This window comes from Cervus elaphus, chromosome 7, assembly GCF_910594005.1.
Source record: "Cervus elaphus chromosome 7, mCerEla1.1, whole genome shotgun sequence".
Taxonomy (NCBI): domain Eukaryota; kingdom Metazoa; phylum Chordata; class Mammalia; order Artiodactyla; family Cervidae; genus Cervus; species Cervus elaphus.
The window spans coordinates 28,052,741-28,071,230 of NC_057821.1; the positions used below are offsets into that span (position 1 = coordinate 28,052,741).

The 18,490-nt window shown below is 52.7% G+C and overlaps 1 protein-coding gene and 1 non-coding gene across 4 annotated transcripts; both read right to left on the reverse strand.

Moving 5' to 3' along the window:
• Positions 1 to 222: 222 nt before the first annotated feature.
• PRRC2A (proline rich coiled-coil 2A) lies at positions 223 to 15,477 on the reverse strand. Of its 3 annotated transcripts, XM_043907908.1 has the most exons (31): positions 15,282 to 15,476; positions 13,300 to 13,474; positions 12,633 to 12,810; positions 12,164 to 12,263; positions 12,000 to 12,072; positions 11,520 to 11,663; positions 11,216 to 11,367; positions 10,951 to 11,030; positions 10,666 to 10,808; positions 10,154 to 10,244; positions 9,825 to 10,041; positions 8,930 to 9,404; positions 8,294 to 8,484; positions 7,738 to 8,035; positions 7,150 to 7,360; positions 5,083 to 6,954; positions 4,327 to 4,598; positions 4,010 to 4,140; positions 3,612 to 3,741; positions 3,426 to 3,511; positions 2,998 to 3,231; positions 2,720 to 2,860; positions 2,533 to 2,604; positions 2,246 to 2,413; positions 1,992 to 2,074; positions 1,625 to 1,832; positions 1,440 to 1,538; positions 1,090 to 1,302; positions 884 to 978; positions 686 to 776; positions 223 to 566 (listed from the first exon to the last, which is right to left on the reverse strand). In XM_043907908.1, the coding sequence occupies exons 2-31, from the start codon at positions 13,409 to 13,411 to the stop codon at positions 426 to 428; spliced, it is 6,501 nt and encodes a 2,166-aa protein (XP_043763843.1). In that variant the 5' UTR covers positions 13,412 to 13,474; positions 15,282 to 15,476; the 3' UTR covers positions 223 to 425. The 3 variants fall into 3 exon arrangements, with proteins under 3 accessions (XP_043763843.1, XP_043763840.1, XP_043763841.1); XM_043907905.1 differs by having other exon boundaries at positions 884 to 1,302; positions 15,282 to 15,477; XM_043907906.1 differs by lacking the exon at positions 15,282 to 15,476 and adding an exon at positions 13,728 to 13,827 and having other exon boundaries at positions 884 to 1,302.
• On the reverse strand, positions 12,994 to 13,124 carry LOC122697916. Its single transcript, XR_006342242.1, has one exon. It is a non-coding gene; the product is annotated as a small nucleolar RNA SNORA38 (small nucleolar RNA).
• Positions 15,478 to 18,490: the final 3,013 nt, after the last annotated feature.

Genomic DNA, 18,490 nt, shown 5'->3' on the forward strand with positions numbered 1-18,490 from the left:
ACCATGGCCCCGTATGTGCAAGCAAAGCTCTATAGGACCAACTTCACTGGCACAAAAAATCTAATTCCTGGCCCAGGAAACTTCTAAGATACACCAAGAGCTTGTTCTGAGATAGTCAGAAGTGGTCACCAAGGTAAAGTAACAAATATGTGCCTAATTGAAACCATTCTACAGATCACTTGGCACTGAATATGACATAAGAGACAGCAACCAACCAACCCATCCCCCAAATCATTTTGGATTTTTTTTAATCCTTTTATTATTCTTTTTTAACAAACGGCCCCAGGGATAGGGGACGAGGGGAGGGGAGAGGAGGGGAAGCGAGGCACCAGCCCCACAACCCTTCCCCACCCACCCCTTTCCCCCTTATATATTTATAATCTATATACATAAGCCCCGGGGGGTGGGGGGCCAAGGGAACTCCCTCAGCGGGGTGGGGGCAATCCAGGCTCCTTGTCCCCTCTGGACCCAGGCTCCTCGGCCCTTCGGGATGGCCCTTCTCGAGAAGGTGGCCCTGTCCGCTCCCAAGGCTTCGGCATCCAGCGCAGGGCATCTGGTGGGGAGGCCTGGGGGGTGGGCACATGTGGAAGTTAAGTCAGACAGGGAGGTCAGGGATGGAAGGGCAGGAACTCAGGAGGAAACTCAACTCGGACTTGTGCCCGAGAAACAGGGGTTTCTCCTTCACCTGCTGGTAGAGGTCGATGCGCTGTGTGCGGAAGACTCCGCTGTAGGTGGAAGGTGGGGCCTTGAGACGGGAATTGAGGCCAGAGAAAGACCTGGAGAAAAGATATTTGAGGCAACCTTCAGACTCACCTATGGTCCCCAAAGAAAGTAAATCATTGGGGATAGATGGGCAGTCCGTACCCCCATTCCCTTCTCTTGCCTTCCAGATGGGGGAGTCCGTGATGACCCAGGTCCCCCAAGGTTGCTATTCAGTTTTCGATAATCCTGGAACGGCTTCAGTTCTACTGGGTGCAACTGAAGGAAAAAAGTCTCGTGAGCGTCCTGCCTCTCCACTTCTTCATCCTGACACTGAATCCTTACCCCTGAGTCTCGGGGCTCCCTAGCACTTCTGCTCCTGTACCTTACCTCTGCTCGCCCCAAGCTAGGGCCGAAGGGCCTGGCAGGTGAAGGCAGCACCCGAGTAGCAGGAGCGGGTGGGGGCCGCACGGCCAGGCTGGGGGGCTGCAGAGGAGGGCCCACCGGTAACAGAGAGAGGGGGGGTGGGGCAGGAGGCGGCGCCGGTGGCAGGGAGCCAAAGTTCACCACAGGCAGCTGTGAGTCCACCATGGGCAGAAGCATCTGTAATGAGAAACATGGGTGTGTGTGCTGGGGGCAGGGAGGAATGTCAGAAAACCAGGAAGAGTCCAAACAAGTAACAAACAACGCCAGAGTTGGAAAGCGAAGCGCACAAAGGGGACTGAGAAGATAAAAGGTACCTGCTGGGCAGGAGCCCCTGAGGGGAGGAAGCCACTTTGGCCACCAGGTTGCAGAGGAGCAGAATAAAAATCTGAGGGGGATGGCAGATCCTGTCGCACCTGTTGGGGAACAGGGAGGACAATGTCAACTCCCCCCAAAGCACCCCAACTCCTACCCCTAAGCCCAGCATCCGCCTGCCTCTCACCTGAAGCAAGGGTGGGTCTGGCAGAGGGCTAGGGCAGAAGGCTGGAGAGTAGAGAAAGGAAGGTGGAGGGTAGAGAACTCCAGCCGGCAGCTTCCCCAGCTCCGTTGCTTGCAGTGCGGAGAAATCCAGAAACTGGCCCTTAACAGCTACCCCTGAGAGCAGTGCTGAGGGCGGGGCTGGGCCCGTGGGGAGGTACAGGGGCTGTGATCTGGAGGGAAATTGGGCCAAGGCGGGGGAGAGAGATCAGGAACCAGTCAACTCCTTTAGTCTGAAGTGGAAGTCCACCACCCGCCAGGTACCCTAGAAGTGTCTTCCCCTTCTCTCTTTCCCTGAACACAGTTCCATGTCCTTCTGAGATAAGTCTTACCTGTAAGTGTGCAGCGAGGGTGTCCCAGGACGGAAGCCTCCACTGTTGGGATGTAATTGAGAGTCTATGGCTCCTCCTGAGACCTGCAGGAGAGCAAGAATGGAACAGCTCGTTTTCCTGGTCAAGAAAAACTCACCCACCCCACCCACTACAGCAAAAGCAGGAAGGAAAATTTTAAAAACTGCAAATGGGAAAGGCTTGATTTTAGGGGACAGCAAACAGAGAGAGGTTCTTGAATAGGAGGCAAGACCTACCTGAGAACTGGGAGGCCCAGGGCTGCCATAGAAGATCTCAGGGTACAAGCGCTGGCCTGAGGAGCTGGTCTCGGGGCCACAGTGCCCAGAAGCCAGGCTCTTGGATTGTGGCTCAGCTGAGGCAGAAGCACTGGGGAGCAGCTCCCAGTCTCGGGCCATGGGAATGGCCTGGGAAGGAGACGACTTGTCAAGAGGGCCATCTGCGCAACCTGGATGCCCAGGTCACTCCCAGACACTCTCCTCCAGGTGTCCAAAGCCTGTCCTCAAAAACTCACTCTCCCACTTACCTCAGTAACTGATGCCGTTAGCTCCTTCTCTGCTTTTAAACTGTCTCCCACCACCAGGCACAAGTCTGAGTCCTGTGATCACGAGGCAGGGGAGATGGTCCACGATTCAGACACGTGTCCTCCCCCACTTCCAGTCCTTTCCCTCTCTCCACCCAAGCCAAGACACCCCGATTCAGTCCACACAGACCTTATCATTGGTACCAAACTGGACTGGAGGACCAGGTCGATGGGACGGCCGGAGGGAGCCAGGTTCTGGGCCTCGGTCTGTACGCTGCAATCGTTCTGTACCAATGGGCCCAGGGGGCAGAGGCTGCTCCCGGGGCAGCTCCTGAGTGGAACAACACAGTGAAGTAGGGGTGGGGGGAGGAAAAAGAAGCTCAAATCAGCACACACAGGCAGAGAAAAAGGGAGACAAAAGCAAGGCCAAAGTCCCAGAAACATTCTTATCCTTTCTTGGTCGTTTACCTTTCTGTCCCCATCATGGGGGGCAGGTGGCCGTCTCCTAGGAGGTTCAGAGGGTTCAGAGCCAGGTGGACCCTCACCAGGAACAGCATTCAGGGGTGAGGGGCCTCCAGGTCGCTTGGGGGGCCCTTCTGCTGCCCCCTTGAGTCCTCCATCAGGGGAACTTCGCTGGCTGCAGGGACCTGATGACACCTGAGAATCCCCACTCAGGTCCACCCCACTGTCAGACTGACTCATCTGAGAGGAGTGGAGAAGGAGTTAAGTCAGAGCAGGAAGCACCCCAATACCTGAATGAGGTACACACATACACAAACTATAGAAAGGAGACGACTATGTGACGGAACAGCCCCACGCTCATCCCAGGACAGTGGGGCAAGTAGGGCCGGTGCTCAACAACATCAGCTCAGACACTCCCTCCCACTCTCACTCACCTCTGTGCCAGCCACATCCTCAAAAGGACTCAGGGGTTCCATCCAAGGCTCCATGGAGCCAGGCTGGTAACTCTTTCGGCTAGTGGCTGGGAAAAGCACCAACACACAGAAGTAAGACAAGACAGCTCTATGGTCCATCTTGCTCTAAGTCCTCTAACACAGTCCTTCCTTCTCAGCTGAACTCACCAGTATGTAAACGATTCCAGATGTGAGGGGTCAGGGCCTCTGTTCCTGCATCTCTGGACTCCCCTTGAGGGCTTGAGCCCTCGGGTTTGGGGCCCAAAAATCCAGAGCTATGAGAAGGTGGCAATGATTCCTAAAAATCAGAGTCCAGAAACAAAACATGAATGAGATGGGAACTGGGCAATGCAAGCAGCTAGGACACAGAGCCACACGTGTGGGGCAAAAAGGGTGATGAGAAATAAGCAGTGACCAAAAAAAAAAAAAAAAAAAAAAAAGCAGTGACCAACACTGAGAATTTGGGATGAAAACACAGTGACATAAATAGGAAAAAGAGTGGAGAGAACATGAAGTTAGAGCTTTCTAAAGTGAGAGCAGTGAAATACTTCAATCCAGTCCCTCACCTCCTGCAGCAGCTCCGGTTTCCTAGGTGGCCGCTCTCGCCGTTTGGGGGGGAAGGGATTAACACCAGCAGAGTCCCGGGCAGTCCCGCCCATCCCCCTCACCATCGGCCCTGGTTCTTCGAAGTGGGGGTCTGGGGAGAAAAGGAAATCCATCAGCGTCTGCCTTGACTATCACCAAACTGAGCTTTGCCCTCTGTACTCCACCTCCCAATCCTTCCACCCTCTGTGCAGACACCCAGCACCAGGACTCCTGGGCCACACTCTTCCACCCTTCAGCACCTGGCCCTCTCTGGGAACCCTTAGCCCTTCCAGCTTACCTGAACTGACGTCGTCATTGTTGGCCCTCTGAGGGTCATACTGGGCGGGGGGCCGAGGAGAGGGGCCTTGAGGGGCTTGGGGAGGCCCAGACTTGGGCCTTGGGTGCCCCACTGGCGCAGCTGCACTTCCTTGGCGGCTGCTGAGCTGAGCCAGAGCCTGCTGGATGCCAGCAGGGTTGCTGTGGATAACTTGGTCCAAGCGGAAGACCGCAGAACTGCTGGGGGGCGGGGGAGGCAGAGGGAGCCCTGGGGTACGTTCCTCTGGGGGACGGCTGAAGAGAACAAAGAATCAGCTCCAGTATTTACAAACTGTTACGGTTTTCTCTACAATTCTCTTCCACCGCTTCACCTTCAGCCTGTTCTGTGCTAAAATCCAGGTGTTTCTGATCACTTTTTTTCTGGCTGCACCACGCAACTCCTGGGATCTTGGTTCCCTAACCAGGGATCAAACCAGAGCCCAGACAGTGAAAGCACGGAGTCCTAACCTTGGAACCTCCAGGAAACCCTTGTTTTCCCACACTAAAGAAATTCTACTCATACAGGTGCACAGAAAGGAAAACAAGGAATATGGGGGTTTCCGATGCTGTCCACTGCTTTCCAGCCACTTCACCTAAACACAGGTGACCTGGTGCCTAACAGCTTTCCCCAGGTACTGATCTCCAATTCCACTGCATCCAACCCGACTTCTCTAACAGGTTTTCTCCCCTCCCCCAACCTAACAACTCAAAGAATAAACCACCACCTGCCTGTACCCACCTTCGGTTCTTGGGAGAGGGCCAGCTCCTCTTGTCCCCTCGCCCTGGGCCGGCCCTCCCTCCAGGACCCCCACCACCTCCTCCACTGCTGCCGCCACCGCCACCAGACTTGCTGCTTGGGCCTGGGCGCCGGTTCTGCCTCTCCATGCCGGGTCGCTGACTCGAAAAGCTCCGCTTGCTCAAATCCTTAGCTCTCTGGCTCAGATCTCCACGGGACATGGTTGAAATGCCTGATCCAGCACCGCCTCCACTCCCTCCATGAGTCCCCACAGCTTTGGGGGTCAGCAGTGCTGGTGGGGGAGCCTCCTTGTCCCCCCGCCGCTCGCTGGCAAAGTCGCTGCTCTCAGAGGCTGTCTCCCACTCTTCGTTGGCTTGGTCCGAGTTCTGGTTTGACAGATCAGGAGACTTGGCCGCTGCCCGGCGAGGTGGTGGGGGTACTGCTACTGTTGTGAGGGCCTCCTCTGACCCAGGTGTAGAGGCTGGAAGAACTAGGGAAGAGGGCTTGCCCTCAGCCCCTCTGGCAGCATTCTCTCGTTCCTGTTTCAGTCTCCGGAAACGAGGTGGTTTGTCCTGCTGCTGAGCCCTCCCGTGTCGCCTCCTTCTGGGCCGCTCCCCATCTTCCACACCCATGCCTACGTTGTTGCCTCCACTGCTGCCTCCTCGGGCCATAGGGGACAGGGGCCCCGGGATCAGCTTCTCTTTCAAAGGCTCCTTACTTGGTGGCATAGGACCTGTTGGAGGCTTCTTTGGAGCCAGGGACTTGGTTGGGGGGCTCCAGCCGGGGCAAATGGGGGGAGGGGGCCGCCCACCCCCTCGACCCCGGCGGGATGGCACCCCTCTGGGAGTGAAGACTCGCCCACCTCGGGCAGTGGAAAAGCGGGCTGGGGCTGGTGAAGGGGGTGCTCCTGATGATGGAGGAGCGAGAGGGACCTGTGTAAGTACTCCTTCCTTGGGAGTGGGGGCCTCCTTGTCTGAGGGGGCCAGATCGCTCTCATGGGTCTCACTGCCTGTCTCTGAGCCCCGCTGCCGGCGCCGCTTGGGGATTTCTTCATACTCCGAACCCTCACTCCGTGTCTCGCTGGCAGTGCGGCCTCGGGGAGGAGGATGGTTTGGTCCCCCTGTCCCACCTCCACGTCCATCATCTCCTCGAAACTCTCGGTAACTGCGGAACTCTCGGCTTCGGGCTCCCCGCCCCCGTCCCCCATAGGTCCCCCGAAAACCCCTCCCTCTGGCAAAATACTCCCCTCGGCCCCGACCCCGGCAAGAGGTAGGACCCACTCTTTCATAGGAATAGTCCCTCCGAAGCCTTGGGGCAGGGGAAAGATTCCCACTGGGTGGGGTCTCCTTGGGGCCACCTATCTTTCCCTTTGCTATCTTCAATGGGTCTGGCTTTGGAGCCTTGGGGGTTTCATCCCCCTGTTCAAGGGGCTTGGGGTTAGGGGGCAGCTCTTCAACTTTCGCAGGCGGTGGGGGTTTCTTTATCGGCCCAGCCCGGCGGGGAGGGGCCCCTGGCTCCTCTGGAGGGATCCCACGACGACTGCTGCCTGGGCGTGGGCCCCAGCGGGTCTCTGTGCGGTTCTCTCTGCGAGGTGGCGGGGGGCCTTGGCCTCCAATTCCGCGGGAAGGCTTTCGACCAGTTTCTGGCCCTGTCAGCTGCGGAGCCTCCTCCTTGGGAGTTTCCTTCTTGGGTGGTGGAGCTTGCATCTTGGCTGCCTCCTCATTGCCTGGGGGCCAGGGGAGTGGACGGGGCCCTGGGGGAGCTGGCTCCTCCAGAGGAAAGCGAGGGATTGGAGGCCCAGGCGCTCCATTCTCAGGAAAGCCTGGATAACTGGCCAGATAGGGTGGTGGGGGAGGTACTGGAGGGGTCTCACTCCTGAAGAGGGAGACAGAAAAGATGGAAGTAAGTATCTCAAGACGAGGAAAATGAACTAGGTGGGAAAACAGAACACTTTATTATGACCCAAACACTCCTTTCATGTTTATTCCTATCACTTCACCGATAAACCAAAATACCCATTCTTCTAGATATGTTTGCTAGAAACCCTCCCATTTCTCTACTCACACTCACCTCATCCCCTTCTCATCCTCATCAGCAGCCTGGCGAAGTGGTGAAGTAAGTGGGCGGGGGTCAGCAGGTGTGGTGGTGAAGACATCTCCTACCCAAGCCAACTTTGGATCCACTGGTGGGGTGCCCCGATCCCGTAAGAGAGGGGGTGCATGGCGCTCAAATGGCTCTGAACTTGAGCCCCCACTGTCTGAACGCTCCCGGGGAACTAGGCCTGAGAAAACCAAACAGTATGAGAAAACCTAACCTTTTTTATGTTACAGGCCCTCCAGCCCCAAAATCACCTCCCCAGTTCAATCCTCCACACCAGCCCAGTCAATGCAGTGCCTCCATCTCCTGAGAGGCAGTGCCTGCTCTCCTAAAACGTGGTGAACCACTCAGCTTCCCTACAGGTCAATCTATCAATCCCTCCAACCAGGGAAATCTTCGGTTAGGTGGGCGTCACTACTTCATTCCTGTTACAAAGAGCTATCTCAGGAGTGCTAAGCTCCCCTCTTGACTGGTTGCCCTTCATCCCCACAGCAAGATGAGGATACCTACTTCCCAAGACTCAGGGGTCCCCGACGCCCTACCTCATCTATGGTGCCTTACCAGAGGGATGCACACCAGGAGGGTAGAAGTCCAGAGGGGGCCGGCCTTGGAGGAGCCGAGGGTCCACATAAGGAGGAATCATCATCCAGCGGGGATCAAAGTTCATAGGGGGCATGGGCGGGGGCCGGCCCAGAGCACCTGGGTACAGGGCCTTGGGGGGCGGGGGTGGAGCCTGTGGAGCCGGCACAGCCCCCATGGTCACAGGCTGCGGTGGAGATGGGGGCACTGGGGTAGGCTGGGCAGAGCCCTGCTGCTGCTGCTGCCACTGCTGCTGCTGCTGCTGCTTCAACAGCTGCTCCTAGGGAAGGACAAAAGGGAGTGATAGGCGTCAAAGGCCCAACCAGAACACAGGACTAGCAAAAACAAAACCCACACCAATGTGACACTTGGGACTAGATAGAAACTAGGGTGACACAGCAGAGACAGAACTGGGAGAGGGACCCAGGAGGTAACTTATGGATAGATATGGATATTAGGCTAAATACTGAAATAAATGGATATATGGATAAATACTGAAACCGAGGAGAGAAGCAGCCCTTAAGTAATTTAGTTTCACCTGCTGCTGCCGCTGGAAACGAGGAGGCAATGATTTCTGATATTTGGGATAGCCCAATCCTTGGCTGGGGGGCTGCCGGGTGGGACCAACTCCATCACCCTTGGCTTCCACTTTTGGGGCTGGGGGTGTGGCAGGGGAAGGAACCTCTTCTGGTGGTTCAGGACCCTCTTTTGAGGGCACTTGGGGTTCCACTGCATTGAAAAAAAGATAATCAGAGCAATCTAGTCCACCAACAGATATTCCATGAACACCCCATAGTTTCAGCACTCACTTCTAGCACCTCCTCTAACAATAAGACCATCCCATTTAAAACCCATAAAAACACTTCAAGGTCTCTCAAAAGCCAATGGCGGTGGTGTTAATTTTCCATGAAATCATCAAAAGTAACACTTCCTTCGGCGTTGCTCCACTCTAGGCCTATAGGGAAGTGGTTTTAGATTACTACTTATTCAGGAACTCAGGTAAGAAAACCTTTCCCCCTCCTATGTCCACAGAAGCAAAAAGATCCACTTCACCCCTACCAGTGACAGTCCTACGAACTGACACTGCCTTTTATATCCTTTACTCACATCCTTACCACCTGCACCCTCAACCCCAAGAAGACAGAAGATCTACCCATCACCATCTCCATCATACCTGCACTGGCTTCGAAGCTACCACTGCTGGTGCTACTGGTGCTGCCCCCACCACTCACTGCGGTGGGAGTCGGAGCCACACCTGGAGTGGGGGTGGACTGGGCAGGAGAGGACTGTGCCGGCTCTTCTGGTTCTTTTTCAGGTGTCGGAACTGGGGCCGGTGGAGGAGCTGGAGGCGTGGAAAGTTCTTTGGGGACTGCAGGTGGTGGAGCGGGAGCAGGAGGGGTAGCAGGTGGTGCAGTAGGCTCTGCTTTGAGCCGCTTGTCAGGTGCCCCAAACTTCTCATCAAGTCGCTTGAGCTTTTCAGCACAGGCTGCCCTGCGCTCCTCCTGCATGCGCCGCTCCTCTTCCTCTCGCCGGCGCCGAGCCCGCTCCACAGCCAGGGAGATTTCAGACGAAGACTGCTTTCGCCGCTGCCGCCAAGCCTCATCCTCGTCTTCGGGTGCTGGAGGTTTGCAGGGAGGGCCCCCACGATCCTGTCAGTGGGCAGACCCAGCAGGGCCAGAGGTGTCAGTTACTATGTTTCTTACGATCTCTTTCACAGACTGATCAACTGTCTTTAGCTGCAGCTGCAAAGACCAGGCCTTGGGGTTGATGGCCTCTCATGGCAGGGACAAACTCATCATCCTAGTCTTTTTATTTCTTCCTTCTCAAGACCCCAAAGACCCCAGGTGTCCTTGTTTTTCCTAATTAGCATTCCAATTTCTCTCTTCACTCTAACTCGCCTAACACCAATGATGTTCCAAACCTTTTCAGATATGCTCCACAGCTCTACACTTACTGCTGCCCATTTCTGGCCCTCCCTCCAGCTTCCTCTTATTACTGCTGCTTCAACTACTCAGCTGAAACTAGTCTCCCCCAAGTGACCCTCTCAACCCCTCATTGTAGACACTCACTGGGTAGTCCCCAGGGGGGCCCCAGTTCCCGGCGGGGCCTCGGTGGGGTGGGGGTGGGGGAGGCTTTGGGGCAGGAGGTCCCGGCTCTGTCTCTGGAGGCCGAGAGGTCTCTGCCCAGGCCGTCTTGGGAGGGGGCGGTTCGCTGCCGGGGGAGTTGCCCTTTTTGCCATCTGCTTCAGGGGGCCGTTCCTCACCAGCAGCTGACTGGGACTCCTTGCTGTGAACAGACCAACAGTGGAATTAAAATCAGCTGCAACCCAGCTCCTTTAAGAGTATATTACCATGAGACAAACTGAGCCCCTCCACTCCCCAGAGAGCCCTGAACTCACTGGCCCTCAGCTCCCTCTTCATCGGAGTCTCGCCCATCTTCCTCATCGCTGAACTTGAGCTTCTCAGTGTAGTCGACCTCCTCATGGGCCCCTGAGGCGAAAAGTGAAGCACGGTAACCCCAGCATCCTGAGCTCCCATCTCGAGCATCACTACACGACTGGATGTGCTACCAAGGCCAACTGCCCTCTTCCCACTGGCATCTAGATCCATGACTGTCAATCTCACTCCTGACTCCTTCTCCGCCAGGATTTGGCTTTCCTCCAGGTATCTGCCCTACCCCTCAATGTCTACTTTTCTCCCACAATGATCCACTGTTTTCTCATCAGATTTTGCTTTTTAAAACTGAAATACTTGGGAATTCTAGTGGTTAGGAATCCACACTTTCACTGCCAAGTGCCTGTGTTCAATCCCTGGTCAGGGAACTAAGATCCCACAAGCTGTACAGTGCGGCCAAAACCAACCCAACCCCCCAAAACAAAACTAAAATACCTGGTCCTTAACATCCACTCACCTGCCCAACCATCATCATTCTCCTGGTCCAACTGGTCAAACTCTTTGAGATTATCTTCTTTAAGAATGGAAGGCCGACCCACTGGCTCTACAAGACGCATTGGTGGCCCTGACCCTCGGGGGCCTGCCACTCGGGGGAAACGGCTGTGTATGAAAAGGGAAAGGAGAGAAGATAAAAGAACACTGGATTGTATAATCACAGACTGAGCCTCCTGACTAGAAAACCATCTTCTCCCCAGCAGGCTTCCCCTGTCCCCAAGCACAAACCCAGACCTAGACTACTCACCTGGGCCCATCGGGCGTGGGGTATCTATAAGGCCCCTGGGGTCCATAGGGCGGAGGGAACGGGAGATATGGGGGATACATCTGCAAAAGGGCCCAAGAGTAGCCGCTTAGAGGAGCAGCCAAACAGCCTACCACAGCCCTAAACCTATCATCCTTCCACCCACATAGACCTCTGCTTTCCAGCTGTCCCCTCCAAAGACTAAGTTGTAACTCCTAACTCTCTAGCTTCCAGCACAATCAATCCAAAACAAGATATCCAAACTTACGAAGGGCGGCATCATTCCGCGGTAGGGAGGGAACTGGGGTGGGCCCGAAGGCTGCAGTCCACCCCGGGGGTCATGGCCGTGATGAAGTTTGGAGTCCGGGCCCTCCAGCTCATCAGGGCCACGCCCACCTCCGTCCCTCCAAGTTGTAGAATCTGTATTTTGGAAAAGACAGAGAGTGAACATAGCTGAAAATGATGGGGAGAAAGATGACTAAGCCAGCACTTCACTCTGAAATGGAATAAGGTAATGTCCTGGTCAAAAGGTGGATTCCTAACTCATTTACTCACTAATAGTGGCCACTCACTTTGGGGGCGGAGGCTTGGTCCGGGCCCAGACGACTGTTCGGCAGACTCCCTTTCCTTGGCAGCCTTGTCCTGGTCGCCAGCCGCCTGCAGGGTCGGAAATTCCTCTCGAGAGAATCGTGACAGTAGGCTTGATGCCCTTCCACCTGTTGGGGTTGAGGTACAAAAGTAAGAGACACAAGTATCTTTACTGAGGATGCACTGTGAAAGTGGAAGATTGATAGATACAAGACCCAGTTCTGCCTCCAAACTTACCCCCTATGTATTAGGTGTTCATTCCTCAAGAAACAGGATCAGTTTGGGGATACCTACCTCTTTATATAAATCTGCGACAAATCTTGCTCATGTGTCTCCCAAGAAAACCAAATATGTGACCCAAAGTTTTGCCAATAGAGTATGAGGACACTTTGCTGAAGGTACCGTGCAGGACTCCTGCCTACTATGGTGCCCAAAGAGACCTCCTCAAACAGCCTTGCACTCACCATCTCCATGTGCTCCATGGGTGACGCTGGCTTGTGCCCAGGACTTTACCCCGCTTGGAACCGAAGGAGTGTTCTGGGGAGGCAGAGAGATAACAATGACATGATGAGGAGCTACAAGCCATTCTTGCCCCTGCTCCCTAAATAACACCCAGTTCTTCAGATACCTCGGGGGCTGCTGGCGGTCGTTTCGATTGGTTGGAGGCAGGCGTCTGTGAAGCCGGCAGTGGCTGCGATTCCGGCTGCTGAGCGGTTGAGGCATCGGAACTGAGGGGATGGTAGGATGGGAAGGTTATTCAGAGTCTGAGATGGTACTGGCTCCTCTGCTTCTCCAACTGGTGGAGGACAGGAACCGAACCCAGGCCTTCTCACTACTTTTTACAAATTTTAGGACAAAATACCATAAGCTCATCAAGCTTGCATAGACTGTCATCTGTTCTTCAAACTTTCCTTACCCCTGACAGAAAGCTAAAAGTACCGTTCCTTAGGCATTTAACAGGAGTCCTGCAATAGGCAGGAGAGGGTCTTTCCTCTTTGCCTTGGACTCTCATCTGGCCACGTTAGACCAAGCCCCAATTCATCCTGAAGTTCAAAGTTAAATATTCCTAACTCTAGATTCCCCAGGTCTCCATCTACCTCTTGGGGTCGGACTGCTCCTGTTTGCTTGCCCATCCTGTTCCGTCTTTCGGCACTAGTGAGACATTAGGGTCATTGCCTTTGTTCTCGGCTTTCAGGCTTGGAAGGTTGGCCGGGGGTGGCATACGCCGAGCAATGGCAACTTTCCCGAGACTCTGCAGGCCATGGCGAGGGGCAACTGGAGAAAAGGTGGAAAGAGAATGGAAAATGCCTCTAATGGGAAATCTGACAGCATCTTACCCGAGGTCCCATAAACAGACATCCCCAAAATCTTCTCTTAGAAACCTTCTCTCCCTTTGCCCTAGGCAATCTCCGAAATTCTATCAGCAAGGAAGGCTGAAAAGCTTTACACTCAGTAATTCTATGTGGGATGGTTGATCTTGAGCCTGCAAGGAGCAAGCTGGCCCTAGACTTCTCCAAGTCCACATTTCTTTGCCTCCAATTCTTACGTGTCCAAAGACAGAAAACCACAGACACGCCTTTGTAGGAGGATGCTGGTGTGCACTCAAAGCACAACGTCCCCTATGGGACAAACTGGAAAGTCTCTAGTGTTCCTCTAACCTTTTGATATATGTATTACAGGTGTTTCCCTTCAAAGAGCTCTGAAATACATGACCCATTCATGCTCATCCTCCAATAATTAGGAACATCAGTGCAGGACCCTCACCAGCGGGTTTCTGGATCTCTAAGGACTTGCCCTTATACGTATCAAACAGGTTGAGCGAGGAATACTTCTTTCCATCCTTCCCCTTGGCAGTCGGCCCCGAGCGATCGGACATTGCGCTGGAAGCTCATTGAGTACGTTGGGTCCTGCAGGCGCCTCCCCCAAAACGTGCCGGAGCCTGTGACCAGACACCAAGTGTTTCACACTCTGCTCCACCAAGGGCCTCCCAATAGAAGCCTAGATGCTCCCTCTTATTCTTATTGGGGCTCAGATATATGGCCCTCTTATGCCTCTTCCTCCAGCCTATTCAAACACCCCAGTTCCTTTAAGCAACCATCCTATCTTCTTAGTTCCCCACAGAGCCCAAATGCCATATTCCCTCTTTCCCCCAGACACCCCTTGCCAAGAAAACCCAAATAAAAATCCAGTACCTTCCTAGTATAAACACTCTCCCCTCTGTGCCAGTCTATAAAGTGTAGCAACCTCATTATGCCCACAATAATCTCTCTCCATCAAAATCATTTCAGAGACCTACAATAAAAACAGCAAGTCCAAGCCCTAGAGAAAACCAGAGAGAGGCAAACAGCTCCATCATGTAAGGAAGAGAGATTTAGCTCTCCTACTCATTAAGACACCAGCTTCCTAAGTTTGCCCCTGGTTCTAGTCCCTGCAGTCTCCCTCCCATTTGCGGAGGTTTTGCAGGAAGGTATGCAGGAGTTTAAGGATTTTATGAGCTTGCTCAGCCAGACTGGGGGTTGGTGCCAGAGAATTCCTCAGGGAACAACTGGGGCACTACATACTCCCAAGCTACAGAATCAGGTATTTTGAATATTCCATCTTTTCCTACACTTGCCCCCATCCCAGCTCCTGGAAAAAAGTTTGTCTGCAGATGGAATACTGGTGGGCTCTGGTTTACCCTACATACACGTGGGTAAAACAAAGCATATGGATCCACGTCAAGAATACCAGGTAACCATGGGGCGAAGGCTGGAATCAACTTCATTTTCCTACCCACCATCAGCAGTCATTTCTTTCCCTGATTCTCCTTGCTCCCCAAGCCGACCAAACTCCCCAACATCAGTTAGTGTTCCTGAGCGACCAGGCATTTGTAGACAACGGGGTAAAGGAAAGAGATAGGGAGTTGGTGAGATAGCCAGACAAGACCAGGATGATAACTAAAATCAAGAACTTTAAGACAGATCAGATGAGGCGAAGGGGGTTGCTTTGGAGGTAAGTTTAAGAAAGCCAGTCTGAAAATTTATGAAGGGAAGGGGATAGAATAACGAAAAAAAAAAAAAACTAAATTAATAAAAGAATTATGAAAGCCGGTGGAAAATAATACACGTAAGCGGGAATGGCAGGAAAAGGATGCAGACCACAGGGAGCAATGTCAGAAAGACCCAGGAGAAAGGAGGGGTTGGGACAGAAAGGTGATAAGGAAGATGAGAAATGAAATAAGCGGAGAAGATATTGAGGAACGTAGAAAGCACAGATGTGGGATAAAAGCAGGGTTCCAGAGTGGGAGTGACTGGACGAGAAGTGGGGCGTCAAGAAAAGGGGACCTTAACGCTGGGTGATAAGAGGGGTCCACTGTGGAGGAAAGAAGACTCTTGAAGAGTAGGACAGTCAGGCGCGGCCCACCCCAGAGCGGCAGCAGGGAAGGGGACCCATAAATAGGGGTGATAGTCCAGGAGCGCAAGGGGGGTGGGGAGTTATGGCCCAGGAGCCGGGGGGAGGTCTCCCCATGAAGCCAGAAGGTGAGTGGGTAGGGGCAGGTTGTCGACTCAGAAATGGGCTAGAGGTGCGAGTCCCAGGGTGGGAGTATCGGAGGGGGAGGGGCAGGCAGGGCCCGGCAGCAGGAGGACAAAATGGCGGCGGCTAATGGCAGCTTCTCCTCCCCCCGGCCCGCCACCGCCGCCGCCGCCGCTGCCACCACCGCTCCCGCGCCGGAAAAGGGCGTTAGCATTCGGCTCGCCCAGACTCACCTGGCCGGGTGCGCGGGGGTCCGGGACCGGGGCCTAGAGGGCTCCCCGGGGTGGGATGGCGGTGGGGCGGGGGCGGATGGCGGCGGATGGCGCCGGGTTCGGCTCCTCCCGTCTCCCTCGCTCACTCCGCGGCTGGGCTCCGACTAACGGCCCATCCGGGCAACCGCCGCCCCCGGGAGCGCCCCCCCTCCCGCCTCCCTCCGCGCCTAGACACGCCCCTTGATTTGCATAAAGGGCGGGGCGCTTTCCACCCTATCCCTCTTTACTTTCAGGGCTGTCCTTTTTTTAAAAAAAAAGCAGAGCGTGCGAAGCTGACACAAGTCATTTGCATAAGGAGGAGGGACTTATAGGCGCTAAGACGCCGGTTGGCTGAAGAGGCAGGCTCCCGGCGTCGGCCGTTGAGACGTGCAGAGGGGGCGGGGATGCGGTGCCGGTCGGCCAGGCTGTTGGGGCGCAGAATTTGCACGACGACTGGGGGGAGAAAGAGGCGGAGCGTGCGTAGTGCGTTCGTGGAAAGATGGGAACGGAGAGACGTAGAGACGCCAAGAGTGGAAGGAAACGATGCTAGGCCTATAGTAGTATCCGCGAAGAAGATAGAGCTAGAAGACTGGGCGGAAGGGATTAGCTGCCGGAGGGCGGAGCTTACGTAACCAGGGAAGAGCTCCAACTCACGCTTATCTTCGCGAGAGGTGAAAGCATGAGGGGGCGGGGCCTTCATTTATTAAATCACGTCATGCAAATAAGGTGGATTGACAGGCCAATCCAAGAGTCCAGGGGAGTGCATCGCGGAGCATAGGCATTCTGTGAGTAGTTCTACTTATTTGCATAATATATGCAAATCGTTTGGACAAAGATAGGGTACAAATAGCCTATTCCTCAAAATATTGGCAACTAATGACTAAGACTGGCATTTAATTTTATAATATATAATTTTCATGAATATATTTGTATATCTGATATTATTGGCAGTTTCCTTTATAACGGGTTTAATTCTGTGAAATGCGGTATCATTCCCCTCCTTTGTCTCCTGTTACGTGTGTGTGTGTGTGTGTGTGTGTGTGTGTGTGTGTGTGTAGTCGCTCAGCCGTGTCTGACTCTTTGGGACCGCATGGACTGGAACTACAAGGACTGTAGCCTTCCAGGCTCCTCTGCCCGGTGGAATTTTCCAGGCGATCTTGAACTGGCTTCCCGTTTCCTACTCCAGGGGATCTTCCCAACCCAGGTATCGATCCCGTGTCTCTTGCGTCTCCCACACTGGCAGAGAGCCACCTGGGAAGCTCTGTTACTCGTGTGTGTGTGTGTGTGTGTGTGTGTGTGTGTGTGTGTGTGTGTATGCGTGTGAGCGCTCGCGCGTGCTGAGTCCTCTCCGACTCTGCAAACCCATGGATTTATTCTGCTCTAATCATACCCCCTGCTTGTTCAGCAAAGCATTCAACAGCTATTTTTTACCCATTGCTGCTGCTGCTGCTAAGTCGCTTCAGTCGTGTCCGACTCTGTGCGACCCCACAGATGGCAGCCCACCAGGCTCCGCCGTCCCTGGGATTCTGCAGGCAAGAACACGAGTGGGTTGCCATTTCCTTCTCCACTGCGTGAAAGTGAAAAGTGAAAGTGAAGTCGCTCAGTCGTGTCGGACTCTTCGCGACCCCATGGACCACAGCCTACCAGGTTCCTCCGTCCATGGGATGTTCCAGGCAAGAGTACTGGAGTGGGTTGCCATTGCCTTCTCCGTTTTACCCATTAGGTATATATTAAAAAATAGGTGTTTCCCTGTTAAAGAACCTGCATGCAACGCAGGAAACCCAGGTTGGATCCCTGGGTGGGGAAGAAACCCTGGAGAAGAAAATGGAAAACCACTCCATTTCTTCAGTATTCTTGCCTGGAGAATTACATCGACAGAGGAGTCTGGCAGGCTACAGTCCATGGGGTTACAAAAGTCGGACACGGCTGAGCAATTAACACATACACACGTAAAATAGATTTTTATTAAAGCAGTTGTAAGTTTACAGAATAATTAAGCAGAAAGTACAGAGAATGCTAGTATATTCCTTCCCCTGTCCCAGTTTTCCCTATTATTAACATTGTGCATTAGTGTGGCACATTTGTTACAATTGATGCACCAATGGTGATACATTATTTTTTTCTTCCAGTTTTATTGAGACACAATTGACACACAGTACTACATAAATTTAAGATGTGTAGCATAATGATTTGACTTACAAACATCATGAAATGATTACCATATTTAGTGAACATCCATCATCTCATACAGTTACAAACTTAAACAGAAAAAAATGTATTTTTTTCCTCGTGATGAGAACTCTGAAAATTTACTCTTAACAACTTTCATCAGTTTCAATTGTATTTATCATGCTGTATATTACATGTCTAGTATTTACTTACAACTGGAAGTTGATATTTCTTGACTGCCTTCATTCATTCCCCTCTCCCTCCACCACAAATCTGATTTCTTTCTCTGTGAGTTTGTTTTTGAAGTATAGTTAGCCTACAACACTATGTTAGTTCTTGGTATACAACACTGTGATTTAAAAAAATAAAAATATTTAAATTTAAATATTTCAAAATGATCATCATCATAAGTCTAGTTATCTGTCATCATGCATAAGTATTGACTATATTCCCTACACTGTACATTTCATATCTAGGACTCGGTTATTTTGCAACCAGAAGTTTCTGTTGCTTAATGTATACCTATTTCTCTCCTTACCCTTCCCCCAACTACCTGTTTGTTCTCTGTATCTGTGACTCTATTTCTGCTTTGTTACATTTGTTTTATAGATTATACATAAGTGAAATCATACAATATTGTCTTTTTTGTCTGATTTGTTTTACTTAGCATGATACTCTTTAGGTCCACCATGTTGACACAAATGGCAAGGTTGCTTTCTTTTTCCTGGCTGAGTAATATTCCATTACACACACACACACATATATAAAACATCTTCTTTATCTATTCACCTATCGGTGGGCACTCTTAGGTTGCTTCCATATCTTGGCTGTTATAAGTAATGCTTCAGTGAACATGGGGTAAATATATCTTTTGAATTAATGTCTTCATTTTCATCAGATAAAGACACAGGACTGGAATTACTCTATTGTATTGTAGTTCTATTTTTGAAGAATCTCTATATTGTTCTCCATGTCTAGTAGTCTGCCCGTTTTTTAATCTTGTTCTTTCTCAGTGTTGTGAC